Consider the following 16,883-nt stretch of genomic DNA (forward strand, 5'->3'; position numbering starts at 1 on the left):
ATTTGACATGAATTATATTTTATTAAAACATAATATTCTATTAAGCTTGTCTTGAGTTCATATTAAATTGGCGGTGAAGGTCAAATGAATATATATATATATATATATATATATATATATATATAAACTCTTTGATTATCGTCATAATTAATCCAAGGACATCAACTTACAGAAACTGCCTTGCTTATTCGATAAGAGAATGAGGACGTACAGATCGATAAAGGTATGCACCAACACAAGCACTACGAAATCTCATCCATTTGGCAGCTTATCGATCATGTCAATGGATAAGGCTTGGCGGTTGACAATGGCAGTTGGTATGCTGTTGGTGGTCATTGGAATCCGTCACCATGTTTCTATAAGCTAACTAATAATTGAATGGATTAATATATATGGCGATGGAGAACCAGACCTGACAGGCCATGTTTATCGGATATATATATATCTAGCTTGCCCTGTTGATAGATGGTGCATAGCTAGCATGCATGATTGATGCATCATGCATGTGATGTTCCTTTCGCCATCTTCGAATAATTTGAATTTTCTGAAGGGTTTTTACTTTATATTAAGAGATAAGATAGCAGATTGACCATTCTTGCTGTTGATGCATCTCTATCGATCGAAACAAGCAAATCAAGCAACCATATATGAACCATGCATGCAAGCAAACGCAATGTTTCTTTGATAAACACTAGTTTTTTTCTTTCTAATTTTCTGATCTAATTAAAAAACTAATATATCCGATAGTCTTAAAAAATTAATTTTGTATTGGGGGCGACAAATTGACAAAATGACCATATATGCATGCATGGTAGCTAGCGCGCATGCAGATTTTTTGTACATGCCCGATGCCCTTCATTTCATTAAAATAAAAAAATACGAACAGAAAACTATATATCAAAGTAAATGAGTAGTTGAATTAAATGAAAAATTATCTAGTTTAACAATCTCTCATGATGCATGGTGTAAGAGCATTCTCGTCTGGCTAATCAAAAAACTATAAAAAAAAAACTAATTTTTAGTGGCCTATATTTAGTGGCTTTTCTAGTGATTTAACACGCCATTAACCGTTAGTGACGTGTAATTTGTGATGCTTTTAACACGTCACTAATCCAGTTGGAATTTAGTGACGTATCCTTCTTGCCATGCCACTAATTATTGGCATGTTATATTAGACATGACACATTGACAACACTGACTTCAGTGGCCTTCTATTTCTAACTTCAGTGACGTGTCTAATATAACACGCCACTAAATTAGTGAGTTTTCTTTTTTCTTTTTTTTTTTTAAAAAAAAAAGTTTTCTGGATGCGGTTTGAAGAGTAAAATTTGCTAGGTGCAATTTTATCATATATATATATATATATATATTTGTAGCAAAAATAAGTAATAAAAAAAGAAAACAGGGTTCTAGACAACAATGGATAAATATGAGCACCACCTTTGACGACACACTGTCAGCCGCTAATTGAAAATGGCCATGAAGTCTGCCACTCTAATCCTTCTTCCTATCCTTCAATGGCCCCCTAGGAATCTTGCTCAGAACTTTTGCATCAAAAACTATGTACTGCTTCATGATCTCACCATGTGCCTTCTCAGCAAATGAGTCCACCTGGTCCTCATACTTCTCATAGAAGCACCGGCACTGTGTGTAGCAAAACAAATGCTGCAAGAAATTAAATCGATCAAGAAAACAGAGTGTTAACAGCTAATCTATTCATGTTTTTAACTAGCTAATGCAACCCCATTAATTAGATTACCTATGTAGAACAAGGTCAAGAAGTTGCACCAGTTCCCCCCAACAGACAAAATCGACATTAACCTTTAAACTCTATATTTCGTTCAAGCTATAACATACAAAATAAATTTTTTCTCATTTGCTTAGTGCAATTTTTTATCCAATTTACTACTACTTAGGCCCAACTAAAGAGGCTTCCATACCCCAAGCCCATCAAGCTGGAAACTTGTCTAGAGGTTAACCGAAGCCTAAAAGTAGGTTAACTCTATATTTCATTGGTTGTTTGTGTAATGATCATGGGTGCAGCAGTCTCAATTGTTTACTACAACCTTAAGCTAAGGCATCCTACAGGCTAATATGCCCACCATTGATTACGATTTAGTACTGCTCGATCATCCAGCCATGGCCAATGCTCATACTGGGCATTAGTATTGGAGTGAAAGCAATATTTTTTTTCTTATTATTGCAAGGGAAACTAACACCAACTTTCTTCCAATAATTAGCATTAATTAATGACCAAGATGATAATAAAAATATAATATTAATTACCAAGTTGGTTAATTGAGGTCATGACCGAGATCTTCATCGGGCGTATTCATAGAATGTAGGTAGTCCACATTCCCTTACCCCTTGTCAAATGCACAAGTACAAAGCCGGGTTCGTGTCTCTGATTATTCCGACACGATTTACAAGAACAATGAATTTTACCGTCAGGTGTTATACAGTTACAAACCGCAAAGTCTACAAATGATCTACATCCGTCTCTGTATTCCCTCGTATCCCTAGACTTTGTCATCTAACTCTTATCCATCTTTTTCTCTACGTACAATACAAAACAGCCACAACATTTATTTTCTCTACATCTATTTATTAACTTCTGTGCATTAAGAAAGTTTAGTTCTTAACATTTCACAACTTTTATTTAATTCTTTGCATTGCATTCAAAATTATCTAAAAGTTTTCAGTCATATATAAGGGGCAATAAAAATATATTTTATCTCATACCATATTGCATATGATCGCATACTAATTGGATTCGTCTAATAATTTAACCATTCCAAGCAAGTCACAGCTAGAAAAGCATAGGCATTAACAACATTTATTTTTCTCCAAAAATAATTAAAATGCAAAGAAATCTAGATATTAAATATCTGCTACGTACATCATGATATTTTTGGTATGTAATATTATTGTCTTTGATATCAACCTTTTGAATTATAATCATGTTAATTGATATGGTGTTCTTATTTACTGTTTATCTAGATCTAGTATATATATTTGGTATCTCAGAATATATATATACTGGGGTAGAGAATATAGATTGTGTTTTAAGTTGATTTAGGTTTTTGGATAATGAGCAACTAAGCTAATGGTTGTAAAAAATTAGTCTATTAGATGCGAGCCAAATTTTCTATACAAATTTATAACAAAATTATTTGATATCACATCAGATTACTTTTTTAATTTTTAATTTCAATCTTAGTAGTTCTCTGGTTTTATATGGTGATTTGGTTGCTGCGTTAATTTGAGAAAAGGGGTATATTGCTAGTTTGGGCATTGGATCTTGGATTGTTTGGGGAAGGTTAATAACTCTATGCATGCAGCCCTTTTTCTTTTTTCTTTTTTTTAATAAATGCATGCAAGTAATTGCAGGGGATTGGTTATGTATGTTTATTTATGTGAATCTGTTCTTTGGTTGTTTTTGTGGTGTCTTTGGTTGCTATGATAGCTTGGAAGAGCTAGGGATTGATGTTTTTGGATTTTCATTGCCTGGGGACCTCGTAATATTGGTATTGGTGCAACTCTGGCCATTTGGTGGAAATCAAAACAATGTGTCCCTGCACATACTTATGTCCATGCCTGAATATTGCGGAAGGTTGAATCCTTGTGACGTGCATCTTCCATTGAAGGGTGCATGGAGAGCACCAAGAGCTCCATTCTTTGGATATTCTTTGTGTCCTCCACCTGAAAACAGAACACAAACCCAGATTTTTCTCTGAAAATCAAAAAAAAAAAAAAGATACATACACTGGTGAAGAGAGAAAGAAGTGATACTCATCTTCCCATTATGAATCTTGCTCCAAAAGGATCAAAGAGAAGGCTGAACTTTCTCCTATTTCATAAATGATGCTGTCTTGTCTTGTCTTGTCTGACGCATGAGGGAGTGACAGAGGATATAGACTGAAGCATTGAAGCCGTACGTCTGATTGGTCACTTTTTTTCTTCTCGTAATTGAACCATGTGGGACTAGTTGCCTCTCAACCAAAATAGCGATTCATACTTTAACCCTACATTAAAAAAAAAAAGAAAAAAAGAAAAATATTATTTGGCCCCTCCCATTGCTCCGTCCCTGTATGTAAACATATTATTTGTGCATTTGTAGTAAGGTTTGGTTCTGAAAACTGAGAAAGGCATAGTTAATTATTGCTAGTATACTTTTAATAAGACTGATTTACTTGTATACAGTATTTAGTTGCACTGAAACCATGCATGTATGTGTATATGCTGATTGATGTACATGTATAGTTATATGTATAATGTATACGACCCTGCTTTCTCTGATGCAATGGAGGTTGGGAGTATTTGTTCTGATTTCTTGGTTGCTGAGAAAGTGTAGGAACAGAAAGGAATCTTTAATTAATTGTGCCTCTGCAATTTCTTCCGTTAAATGTGAAGCTTCAGGTTTTCATTTGGTTTATTACTTCCTTAATTCGATCATTAGTTGTATGAGTATCAAAATTTTATACTCGCTTATAGTTTTAGCAGCTAGATAAAGATTTACAGTGTATTTCTCTTCTGTATTGTATTAATTCATGGCTTTATTTATGTGCAGTTGATATCATGAATCCAGGCTCCACTGCAATCCTTCGGAATGCAAAGATTGACATGTTTAAAGGTTCTATGAGGCTAGCAGTTGATAAATGGGGACGTGTTGAAGCTGCTGAACCTGCTAATTTTGAAGTTAAAGAGGATAACAATCTTTCTCTAGTCTAGTATGAATTAGTTAATATACATAAGTATATTTTACTTATACATATGTATTAAATTGATAAAATCTGACCCTCAAACCTACGCCATCCCCACTCAACCTCTTTAGTACCTAAGCCAAGGCCCAAGGTTTAAAAACTTTAAATCCATTTATCACACAATTAAATTAAATCACCAAAACATGACAAAAATCAACTACATATATGCATTAACAACCAAAATGCATGGAGCTAGCAACCGGGAAAAAAAAAAACACAAATTAAAATAAATAAATTTATATACCTGAAACGGGTGAGAGACTAGAGGGCAGAGGAAAAGGTTGGTGGCCGGAGGGCGGAGGAAGGTAATCGGCAGTGAGAGATCGATGTATAGAGAGAGCTGAGATAACCAACGTGTTTGGCAAGTCTTCAAATATTTCTAATCTGAATTAGTGGCGTGTCTGTACAGACACGCTATTATTTACTGGCCTTTCTATAAAAACATGCCACTATTTTGTGGCGTGTCTTTACAGACACGCTACTAAATGTTTAGAACTATGCGCGTTGTTTTAAAAATAATTAGTGGCATGTGGACACAGGCACGCCACTAAATAGTGGCCTGTCATCTAAAAATACCACTAAATAGTGGCGTGTGGTCTAGACACGCCCCTGAATTTTCAGTGAATGGACATGGACCAAAAATTAATTGTCACGCGTGGGTTTCTATGAAATTTTTACAAAACATAAACGCCACTAAAATAAAATAGCAGCATATTATAACTTGCTATCTCACTAAGTAATGGCATGTCGTAAAAGTATCCATTGTAGACACGCCACTAATATTGGAGTTTTTTGTAGTATACAACCCAAATGTTATTTTGCCTAATCGGGATGCTAAAATGAACTGTTGCATCTAGCTCATCAAATAGGAGAAACATTTGGTGAGATGATTGTTGAGCAATGTTCATTAACCAAATATGAAAAAAGATATATAAATATATTAAAAAATCTATAAAATTTTCTCTAATCTCAAAAAAAGAATACAGAAGTCTTTGAAAAAGAATGTTTAAATGAAATAGTAAAAGTGGATAGCTAAAATAAAGAGAGAGCCAAACGTAAGTATTTTGAAAAAATAAGTAGCTAAAATAAAAAGCTTTTCTCCTAAAATCCTTGGGAAGCCTATTTATTTTGTTTTTATTTGTAATTATGGATAGCTGATTAATGGGCCATTCAATATTCAAGTGTAGTTTGTTTATTAAATAAGGCTTAAAATTGGGCTCGGATAAATTTATATATTTGTTTAGTGAGTAAAGAAACACAAACACACTTGACCCATCCTAGGTTTTGGTAGGTTTTTTTTGGATCGTTTCTCTCGAGACCCTAAAAGGAAAACAAATTTGGATCGCCGATCGATGACATGCACGTGATTTCACATGTTTTTGTCCGACTATCTGACTGCATACTGTCGATGTTTCTCTGAATCTTATGTCTGATGTGAATGTCTTGTTAGTTGTTGTAGTAAGAGAGAGAGAGAGAGAGAATTTATCCTCTGGTGGGCTAAACTCTTGGGTCCAGTTTTGAACTAATTGGATTTCACTACTAGAAAACGCTTCTAATTTGTTCTAATTTAATTGGCTTATACGTTATTCATTTATTATTATTACTTTCTCAAATATTTTTTTTCTCTTTACCAATTATAAATAGATGATGGAAGAAGCTAAATAATATATGAGACAAAAATTTCATAACAAAATGATTAACAAGTGTGATTTAAATAACTATAAATAATGCCTTTTTGTATTTACTAAAAGCATAAACTAATAGTAATTACATGATACGAATGTGAATATCTAAAAGTAATATTCACATTTTGCAGATACAGATATTATTAATAATTGCATCCGTATTTTTAATCATAATTTTACGTACAAGTTTAAAATACATATGCCGTACGTTGTTAGTTGTTATGGTGAAAAATGTCCTTCCAGTGGTAGAGAAAAATACGTAATATAAAGGAAGGAAATGTTTCCCCTCTCTTTTTCTTGTTCCCTCTGTTTCTCTCCGTCTTTTGTTTCTTTTTTTTTTTTTTTTTAAAAAAAAGTAGGGGTTATAATATATATATAAAGCTAAATTTTAATTAAATTAAACATAACCCTATTTTTATATTTTTATTATTCCATTCAAATTAAAAATCAATAAGCAAAATTGAAAAGAAAGTTTTTTGGAAAAAAAAAAAAAAGCAAAGAAAACTGTTGTCCAAAGATTCAGAAAATTAAAAAAAAAAAAAAAAAAAAGTCTCAGTTTCTGTACTGAAATTGAGAAATTTCAGTTGGATGAATTGTGTGTTTCTCGGCGTTCTCACAATATTTTACCTAGATGATATAGCTCTTGAAGCTAACATTTTCTTGCACATTTTGTTAGAATAACCCACTCTAACTAATACAATAGCCCACTAACTGCCATACAAAACACACTATATTCTACACAAAACATATTATGCTAAACACAACACAAAACAAATGAAACGCATATCTTCTAGACTTTTCTAATGCCATATACCTATATTGAAATGAATCTCCATTTTACGTTATTTTTGTCATACATCCTTAGGAAATCGAGCTTTACCAAACCTGTGACTCATCGAGTCCATACATGTCTTCTTCCAATGCACTGCTTTACTAAGCACCTTTCATTTATTTGAACAAAACCTTTGTAACTTTATAAAGTTTCATTTATTCTCAGACATGTTCGTTGCTACTCGTAAAATATTAAAAGAAAAAGTTTTGACAATGAATGAAGCTTTCGTTTCAAATGAGATGAAACCAGTTGAAGAGATGATAAAAGAGAATGATCAAATTTTATTTTTTATTTTTGGCTAGGGACTGATGTTTTTTATAGTTTTATCTTCTTCTTCTTATTTATTTTTTTTTTTTACTTTAAATTTTTTTTCTTTGTTACTTGGTTGTTGGGCAAATGATTTGGACTTTCTAAAGTGCACTAATGACTAAAAATACATGATTGATGGTAATTAGTAAAGGCTTAAGAAACAAAGCTCAGGATTGGCCAATAGATTTGTTGCCAGTACCACCCGGCAATCCGGCATTGTTTATAGATTTTTCAAGATCTATTGACTGTGCTAATTAAGCCACAGAATATATCATCATATATGACCCAACGATGGAGCTGCTGGCCGGGTCACGTCCATATATATATATACCTTCCAAACTGCAAATTTCCCTTCTTCCTCCATTAAATAACTCATTAATTAGATTGGTTCATTGTTCAGGAAATATATATATATCAATTAATTGAGAGCAAAATTGATCGAGCCATGAAGAGATCGAAAGATGTTTGCAAGAAAATTCTGTACGTTTACAGGTGTGCTGCTGCAACTTTGTTTGATCTCTTGATCAAGATTTAGGTTGGATTGGCTTCATTCTTATCTTTATAAGGCACCTTAGCTTGGTGAGTATATGGATATGTTCAATTACTTTAGACATTAATTGCTTGATGATCGCTACTTTACTAATTATGTCTGTTGAGGGACGCCATTGTCTCTTTCACAATTATCACGAATACGTGGACTTCACTAATATTATAACTTTTAATCAATGATTTTGACAAAAAAGAAAAATTGAACTTTTAATCAATTATGAATCAATCACATGATTCATGCAAAAAAACATATTTAGTGCAAAAGATGAGCATTTTTGCACCAACTAGAGCCGGTCCATTCACAAACTCAACAACACTGGCAATCTGATTGTTCCACGCTGTCTCGTCTGTCTTGATCTAAACGCCAAGTAGGATCTGAGCTGTATCTGCGTACCATCTGATGTGGCAACACGTAGTTTGTTTTATTACGTTTTCAACGCCATTGATTATGATTACTTTATTACATACAGATATTGACTTCAATTTTCACGAGGGAGATATTTCTTTTTAAGGCAGCAATCCAGTGCATCGCCAACCTATTCAACCTTGAAATCATGCTTCATAACCCGTCAAGTACGTTCCTATATTACAAGAATTGCAGGTGGCCCACCAAATGAAATGAACGGTCGCGATTCAATATGATGGGTGGGCGGCTCACATGCATGCCTGACAAAACATGTGATAACCTGTTTTATTATAAGGTACTGCACATATATGTGTTCATGAATAGAGACATGATGTGAGACATATATCTAACAGCGAATCCATTGGATTGATTCCGTGTTTCACACAAAGTCCGAGGAAGGGCCCTTTTACGTATAAACTTTTATCAATATAAATACCACCCCGTGTTTGAGAGATATCATCTATCGTCTCGTGAATTTTCGTACTACTGTTGGGCTTCTTGTTTCAATTCTCTTTTGCGTTTGAGAGGAGGACTGGTGGTGTTGTGTTTTTCTTTTTTGGTTGGTTTGAGGAAATTAAGAAGCTGGGAAGTGAAAGATGACTGTTGGGGCGGGGATAGGTGTGGCGGATGGGAAGTTGGTGGTGTTGGGGAAGCCTGTGCTGCGTGATGTGCATGAGAACATTGTGGTAACTCCGGCCTCCGGTGGTGCATTGGTGAATGGGGCATTCATTGGCGTCAGATCCGATCAGACGGGTAGCCGCCGGGTCTTCCCAATTGGGAAGCTTGAGTATGTTTCTCTCTGATCATTTACATTGTTGAATGAAATGAAAAGGAATGGCTCTTTTGGTTTTTGCTTGTGAACGTTATTACTATTCTGCTGGATTTTTGTTATGTTTATTCTTGTTTTGGTACGATGGGAACATTTCAACGTATGGGGATTTACCTCAATCATAACCTCCTTCTCCTTCTTTTGGGCAAAAAACTTTTGATTATCTTATCTTTTTTTTCTTCTTCGTTTTCTTAGCACCCAGACGAAGAATTAATTTGCAATATTACCGTTTTGGGATATTGTCGGCTTTACCTTGTTTGGTAAGGAAGTGGGAGTTAGGAGAAGTAGTAAGAAGCCGTAGATATGATATAAAGTAAAATGAATTTGTATTAAAAAGTGAAAAAGTTTTGTATTGTAGTAGATTATTTTTATTTAGATAGTAATAAAATGTTATTGATGTGATATAAAGTTAGTAGATTACCAAACAAGCCCTGTATGTGGGAAAGGCTCAAAATTTGGATTATTGCCTTACATGTTGTGATGAATTCTATGGTTCTACAGGGGATTGCGCTTTATGTGCGTTTTCCGCTTCAAGATGTGGTGGATGACACAGAGGATGGGTAATTGCGGCCAAGATATACCCTTTGAGACCCAGTTTTTGATTGTTGAAGCGCACGATTTTTCTAATGTTGATGAAGAAAGCAAAGGTGGAATGGACCAATCCGCCTTGTATACTGTTTTCTTACCGATTCTTGAAGGCGATTTCAGGGCTGTTCTACAGGGAAATGAACAAAATGAGTTGGAGATTTGCTTGGAAAGTGGTATGAAAAATGCCTGATCAGTGTATTGTCATTTTTGGCTGTCTTTAAAATGATGATGAAAATTGTGGTTTCTTGCAGGAGATCCCGCTGTTGAAGGATTTGAGGGGAGTCATTTGGTTTTTGTGGCTGCTGGACCAGACCCATTTGATGTAATCACAAATGCAGTGAAGTAAGTTTTAAGTTTTATCCACCTTTATAAATTGGCAAATACCAATATCCCTCAATTTCTGTTCATTGTTTTAAATTTCATGTCTAAGTTATCCTTGAAGAGACGCGTACACATTTCATTTCCTTTATTTTGGAATTTAGAAGAAACATTCTTTTTTAGTGTTTTTCCTTGAAGAACCACTTATAGATTTAAGTACTGTCACATACCATGTGAATTAGATCACTCGTGTACATGTACTATACTAGATCTTATCCTCTTAGACTTTTTGAATCTGTCCAACAGTCCAGGTTTTACTGCAGAATTTTAACTTCGATAAGCGAAATGCTCTTTCTTTACACATATCTTAACTTTAGAATACATCCATTTATGTACAGGAGCGTTGAGAAACATTTACAGACATTTTCTCATCGTGAGAGAAAGAAGGTATATAGTATCCTCTGGCTGGAGTTCTAATTTCATATCTAACTTTATACCATTTCATATCTAACTTCATAAGTTCTAACTTCTTTATATTATATGCTTCAGATGCCAGACATGTTGAACTGGTTTGGCTGGTGTACATGGGATGCTTTCTATACTGATGTCACTTCAGAGGGCGTTAAGCAAGGTTTAGAGAGGTATTGATTTTCTCATCATGGGTAGTAGTTGAAGTAACATGGATGGCATCATAGAAAGATACTAACAAGTAAAACTATTGCAGCTTAGAGAAGGGTGGAATTCCTCCAAAATTTGTTATAATTGATGATGGATGGCAATCAGTTAGCATGGATCCCACTGGCACTGAATCCAAAGCTGATAATGCAGCCAAGTGAGTGCTCTATGCAAAAGACTTCTCTTTTTGTTGTGCCACCTTTTCTTTTTTTGGCTAACAATATTTGTCATTTTTGCTGTCTTCCTGTCGTTCAGCTTTGCAAACAGGCTGACAAATATCAAAGAGAACCACAAATTTCAGAAAGATGGGAAAGAGGGTCACAGAGTAGAGGATCCAACATTGGGACTTCGCCACATTGTTGGTGAAATAAAGGACAAACATGCTCTAAAGTATGATTCTCTTATTTAGATTTTCATATCTTGTGCTGCAACTTTATTTTGTAAGATATTTATGCTTTTTCATTTTTGGAATTGCCAGGTACGTTTATGTGTGGCATGCAATAACAGGGTATTGGGGTGGTGTTAAACCTGGTGTTAGCGATATGGAACACTATGAGTCTAAATTGGCCTACCCTGTTTCATCTCCCGGGGTTGAATCAAATGAGGCTTGTGATTGTTTAAAAAGCATTACAGCAAATGGGCTTGGCCTTGTGAACCCTGAAAAAGTTTTCAACTTCTATAATGAACTCCACTCATATCTCGCATCGGCTGGTATCGATGGTGTTAAAGTTGATGCTCAGAACATCCTTGAAACTCTTGGGGCAGGTCATGGTGGGAGGGTGAAGCTTGCTAGAAAGTACCATCAGGCCTTAGAGGCATCTATTTCCAGAAACTTCCCTGGTAATGGAATTATTTCTTGTATGAGTCACAACACAGACGGTTTGTACAGGTAGCTACTCTTTTGCACTCTTGTTTTTCTTTTTTCTTGGCTGTGATTTTACTTATTAACATTCCTTTAGAGTTTTTTAAACAATAATGATTTGGTATGACATTGAATTTATGCAGTGCAAAGCGGACAGCTGTTATAAGGGCATCAGACGATTTCTGGCCTAGAGAACCATCATCACACACCATTCATATTGCATCAGTTGCTTACAACACCATTTTTCTTGGCGAATTTATGCAGCCAGATTGGGATATGTTCCATGTAAGCTAACGAAATCTGATTTTGTGGGTTTACATTGAATTTCCAGAGTACTTCTCGATTTGTTGGATGCTAATTTTGTGGTTGTTTTGGATGTCAGAGCCTACACCCAATGGCTGAATATCATGCAGCAGCTCGTGCTGTGGGAGGATGTGCTATTTATGTCAGGTAATATCTCTGCTAATAAACTTATGTTTGTTCTGAATTTCTTGGAACCAATGGTTTCTCATATTCGATATCTGTATGTGATGCAGTGACAAGCCTGGACACCATGACTTTACTCTTTTGAAGAAGCTTGTGCTTCCTGATGGTTCTATACCGAGGGCCAAGCTTCCAGGAAGACCAACAAGGGATTGCTTATTTTGTGATCCTACCAGAGATGGAAGAAGGTAAATAATGATAACAATAATAATTGCATTTCCATATTCATAAGAATGGGGAGCTATAAATCCCGCGAGTTAATTACCAAGCAACAAAAACTGAATGAGATTGTGCACTTTATCAGTCACTTTCCACAAGAAGCTCATTTATCTTTACTTTGGCTTCTTTCACTCTTAATTTTGCAGTCTTCTAAAGATCTGGAATCTGAATGAGTTTTCTGGAGTTGTGGGGGTCTTCAACTGCCAGGGAGCTGGCTGGTGTAGGGTTGGAAAGAAGAACCTCATCCACGATGAACATCCGGGTACAATGACTGGGGTTATCAGGGCTAAAGATGTTGATTATCTGCCCAGAGTTGCAGATGATACATGGACTGGGGATACTGTCATATTCTCTCATCTTGGTGGTATGTTTTTCATAATGTTTGAAACTTATATATAAATAATTTTATTTTTTATTTTTTTTAAAAAAACCTGTTTGAATTTACCTGATGAACTTTTTGTGATTGCAATTGCAGGAGAGGTGGTTTTTCTTCCAAAGGATGCATCTATTCCAATTACACTAAAATCCCGAGAATATGAAGTATTCACAGTGGTTCCTGTTAAGGAACTGTCCAATGGTGTTACATTTGCCCCCATTGGTCTAATCAAGATGTTCAATTCAGGAGGAGCTATCAAAGAAATGAATTGTAAAAAATCTGAGGAAGGCACAACAACTGTTGTCTTGAAAGCTTGTGGGTGTGGCCTTTTTGGAGCCTATTCTTCAGCTCGACCCAAGAGAATAACAGTTGATTCAGAGGAGATGGAGTTCAGATACGAAGAAGGATCTGGTTTGGTAACTGTTTCTTTGAGAGTTCCTGACCAAGAGTTGTACCTCTGGAATATAACCATTGAGCTATTAAATTGATTTATTAATTGCAGTAATAGGGATTCACTAGATCTATCTTTAAGAGGAAATGGTGGTTTCTTCTTGTTCTATAACATGTAATATTGTTGTTTAGAATAGATGCTAAATCTGAATGTTGGTTGTCTGATAATTAAGTCTCTTATGTTGTCTGATAATGCTAATTAGTTTATGACCCAAATAGAATCCATTATGAATAAAAAAAAAAAGGAGGAATATGCTAGTTGTCTAATGAAGTATTTCATCAAACAAACGTTTTGGTCGTCACTTCTTGGGATGAATATGGAAGTGCAAATCCCTAATTTTGAGGAGTTTTAGAAGACTAGTGGGTCATTATAGCATAGATTGAGATCTCTTGCAATTTCCTCCATCCAAGCTAAATGAACGGTTTGGATTATGCTACGTAAGTCTTGAAAGAAAGAGGGAAAAAAAAGAAGTCAAAATAGGCTAAAGGGTTGTTGGGGGTGTTCGAATGTGATTGTTGGGGGTAGTCAGCCGACTCAGCCCCCTCAAAGGTATTGTTGGGACTTGGGGTGGTCCAACCATCCTTATTTCTGGCTTGACTAACTCCAACCTGATGGCCACCTCTTAATAAAGTAATTGGGGGCGATTCGACTATCTCTTCACCGAATACTGATAGGAGGGGCAAAACAGTCGACCCTTGCCCGTCACTTTTCATTTAAAAATAATTTTTTTAATCGAAACAGTTGCTGATGTGACATCAAAAACTATTTTTGATTAAAAAAATTATTTTTTTATTATAAAAGTCTGCTGGGGGACGGTAAAGTATCATTCTCCCTCCTCACCTTTAAAGAGGTGATTGGTCACCAAATAAATAACGGGATAATTTGGAAAGAACTTAAAAATTATTTAAGCATTCCTAGCACAGCATTTTTTTGATTTTTTCTAAATTTAAGAAACAATATTTTTTTTTTCTTTTTTTTGCTTCTTTATCTAAATACACTCCACAATTAATTATCTTTCCCAATACCAATTAATTTTTTCTTTCTTTTACAAAATACAAGTTCCATATGTACCCTCACACTTTTTATAAAATTTCAACACAATTTCCAATTAAAGGCAAAAAGATGAGAAATGAGAAAGGAAAGAGGAAAGAAATATTTTGTATAAAAATAAGAGATATAATATTTTGTCACTCCAAGATACAACTATTGACCATCTCGCCCATGTGGCAATGTGGTCTCCTAGTTTTTTTTTTTGAGGGAATAAAGATTCTCATTAATTATAAAGATGAGACTTGCTCAGCAAGTACAATAGACTGGATGTAAGAAGGACATTTCGCCATCCACAATTCATCTAGAGAATGCAAAATAGCACATTTTGCTAAGGTATGTGCTGCAAAGTCTACAACTCGGCTAGCATAGTTTATTTCCACCCAATGCACAATTTGAGCCGGCACTTTTATATCTTCTACCAAATGACCATAGGAGCTCCAGTTAGGTGAGGCCTAGTTAATTGCCGAAACTATTGTCATAGGTGGTCTCCTAGTTAGCTTTAGGGTTTTGTTTCTTAAAAAAAAATAAAAATAAAGGTAAAAGTTGTCACGCAAACAAGAATAATTAAGAGTTGTATTTTGAGATGACAATGTATCATATCTGTAAAAAAAAAAAATGTATAGAAAAACTACGGTGGGTTTTTTGTGATTTTTTCCTTTTGAGTTTTCCTATAATTAAGAAAGGAAAGCAACTTTAGAATAGCCGTTATTTTATTTTATTTTATATTTTTGAAATTTAGAATAGCCGTTATGAATGAGCTCTTAGGGTCAGTTTTTTTTTTTTTTTTTTCTTCTTCTAGAATACTGACTATATTATATATTTGTTGTTGTAATTGTCTGGGTCATATGTGCGTGTTTTACTCGGCACGCAGATCAGGCTGGCGCCTCAATGCTTTTGAGTTTCGACACTTGTGATCAGGCTGTACGTGAGGAGGCCGTAGATGTCCCTTTGTCAAGCTGATCTGCCTCTACTGTCAACGACGGCCTAGAAAATTTTAGGGCTACATTAATTGAAGAGTACTTTCAGAGTCCTCCCACATGACCATATGAAATTACCATGATCGACCGGCCATTACTGTAAATTGCAAATGACTAAACAGGGGTAGGGTATGTTAAATGGTAAAGCCTAGGACTTGGTCACATTCATCTCTATCGGGTTTGATATTTAAATTCCTGCAAATAATTCTTTGACATGACGTCTGCGGCGAAACTGAATCTTGCTCGGTTCACATGGAGGACGTTTTGCACAGATAGTCTAGAATTTGCCCTTAAGGGTAATTAGCACATGAAGTGATCGGATGCTACCTCGATCACAGGTTCCATTCTTAGAAAATATATATACAAATGATTGGCCAATTACTCTAATGGGCTCGATCGTGGGAATTAAATTTACTACATCAGGGGTCCCGGTCGTGCCTTTTTGCCTTGTGCTTCTGATGATATATACCAGATAATTCAGTATCGGTGCAAGCTGGACAGTAGCTACGCGTGACATCCTAGATCAACGTACATGTGTTACATGTATTTACACTCGGAACTGCCACGTAAGATTCAAACTGAACAGCTATGAAACACGTATATAGGTACGTGGTCATGGTCAAGCTCCGGCCACTTCCATGCGCTAGCTATAAGACCAACAGTACCAAAGAAAACGCAGCTAGCACGTAGAGTGCCAAAGAGTGCAGATCGATCGAGCTAGCTATCTACCAACACCACGCACAAGGACCTCAAGAATCAATGGCGGAAAGTCGAGAGGTCTTTATTGAGGGACCCTCCCAACATTTATCGGTGCTTTGTGCATCACTCACCGGCATGGCCATAGGAGGACCGCTTCTGGGCATGACGGGGTTCAGTTTTTTAGCAGCAGTGACACTACTACTCGTAAGCTCTCCGCTTTTGTTACTCTTCAGTCCTCTGCTGTTCTGCGCTGCCCTTCTTCTTGTGGGAGCCGTGGCTGCGTTTTCTGCGGCGGCAGCCATGGCAATGACTGGCGTGTCCACACTCGGGTGGGCTTTTCGAGATGTTAGAGGCAGGGGGGATAATGTGGGGACGTTTGGTGAGGGAGGTGTGCTCGAGAGGTTGGCAGAGTCGGGGGAGAGATTGAAGAAACTAGGGGAGGATTGGGCTGCTCATCTGCAGCAGAAGGGGGTGATCAAGAACGCACCAGATTATGACAGTTGGAATCGAGGTTGAAAGGAGCAAGCAGTTTCTTGGTTGTAAATATTATTCTGTGTGTGTGTGTGTACTTCTCTCTTGTACGTGCATTTAGGTACGCCTAGGATGCTTAATTTGTTTTCACTGGATATATATATAATAAGATCGATGAAAGAGATGAGTCTATAGATAATGCTGCAAGCAGCCAAGGCGTTGGTTACTCGATCAGCTCCTTGGATATGTATTCGAAGTTCTATTTCATTGTATTTTCTTCGATTATAAGCTTAATAATTTGTTAAGGTTAATTATGAAGTTATGGTATGGACATTTTGTAT

The 16,883-nt window shown here is 35.8% G+C and overlaps 2 protein-coding genes and 1 pseudogene across 2 annotated transcripts; 2 read left to right on the top strand and 1 right to left on the bottom strand.

Annotated features, from left to right (window-relative positions):
• Positions 1-1,468: 1,468 nt before the first annotated feature.
• Positions 1,469-1,817, bottom strand: LOC133874785 (reticulon-like protein B2; annotated as a pseudogene).
• A 7,170-nt stretch (positions 1,818-8,987) lies between these two features.
• Positions 8,988-13,512, top strand: LOC133875297 (probable galactinol--sucrose galactosyltransferase 1). Its single transcript, XM_062313389.1, has 13 exons — positions 8,988-9,331; positions 9,875-10,134; positions 10,213-10,303; positions 10,678-10,726; positions 10,829-10,920; positions 11,004-11,111; positions 11,210-11,344; positions 11,433-11,843; positions 11,960-12,101; positions 12,199-12,266; positions 12,353-12,487; positions 12,665-12,882; positions 12,994-13,512. Exons 1-13 carry the CDS (start codon positions 9,141-9,143, stop codon positions 13,380-13,382), a joined length of 2,289 nt encoding a protein of 762 aa, XP_062169373.1. The 5' UTR covers positions 8,988-9,140; the 3' UTR covers positions 13,383-13,512.
• A 1,713-nt stretch (positions 13,513-15,225) lies between these two features.
• On the top strand, positions 15,226-16,755 carry LOC133876016 (oleosin H1). The gene has a single exon (XM_062314313.1). The coding sequence runs from the start codon at positions 16,132-16,134 to the stop codon at positions 16,585-16,587; it is 456 nt and encodes a 151-aa protein (XP_062170297.1). The 5' UTR covers positions 15,226-16,131; the 3' UTR covers positions 16,588-16,755.
• The last annotated feature ends 128 nt before the right edge of the window (positions 16,756-16,883 follow it).

Source organism: Alnus glutinosa, chromosome 8, assembly GCF_958979055.1.
Source record: "Alnus glutinosa chromosome 8, dhAlnGlut1.1, whole genome shotgun sequence".
Classification (NCBI taxonomy): domain Eukaryota; kingdom Viridiplantae; phylum Streptophyta; class Magnoliopsida; order Fagales; family Betulaceae; genus Alnus; species Alnus glutinosa.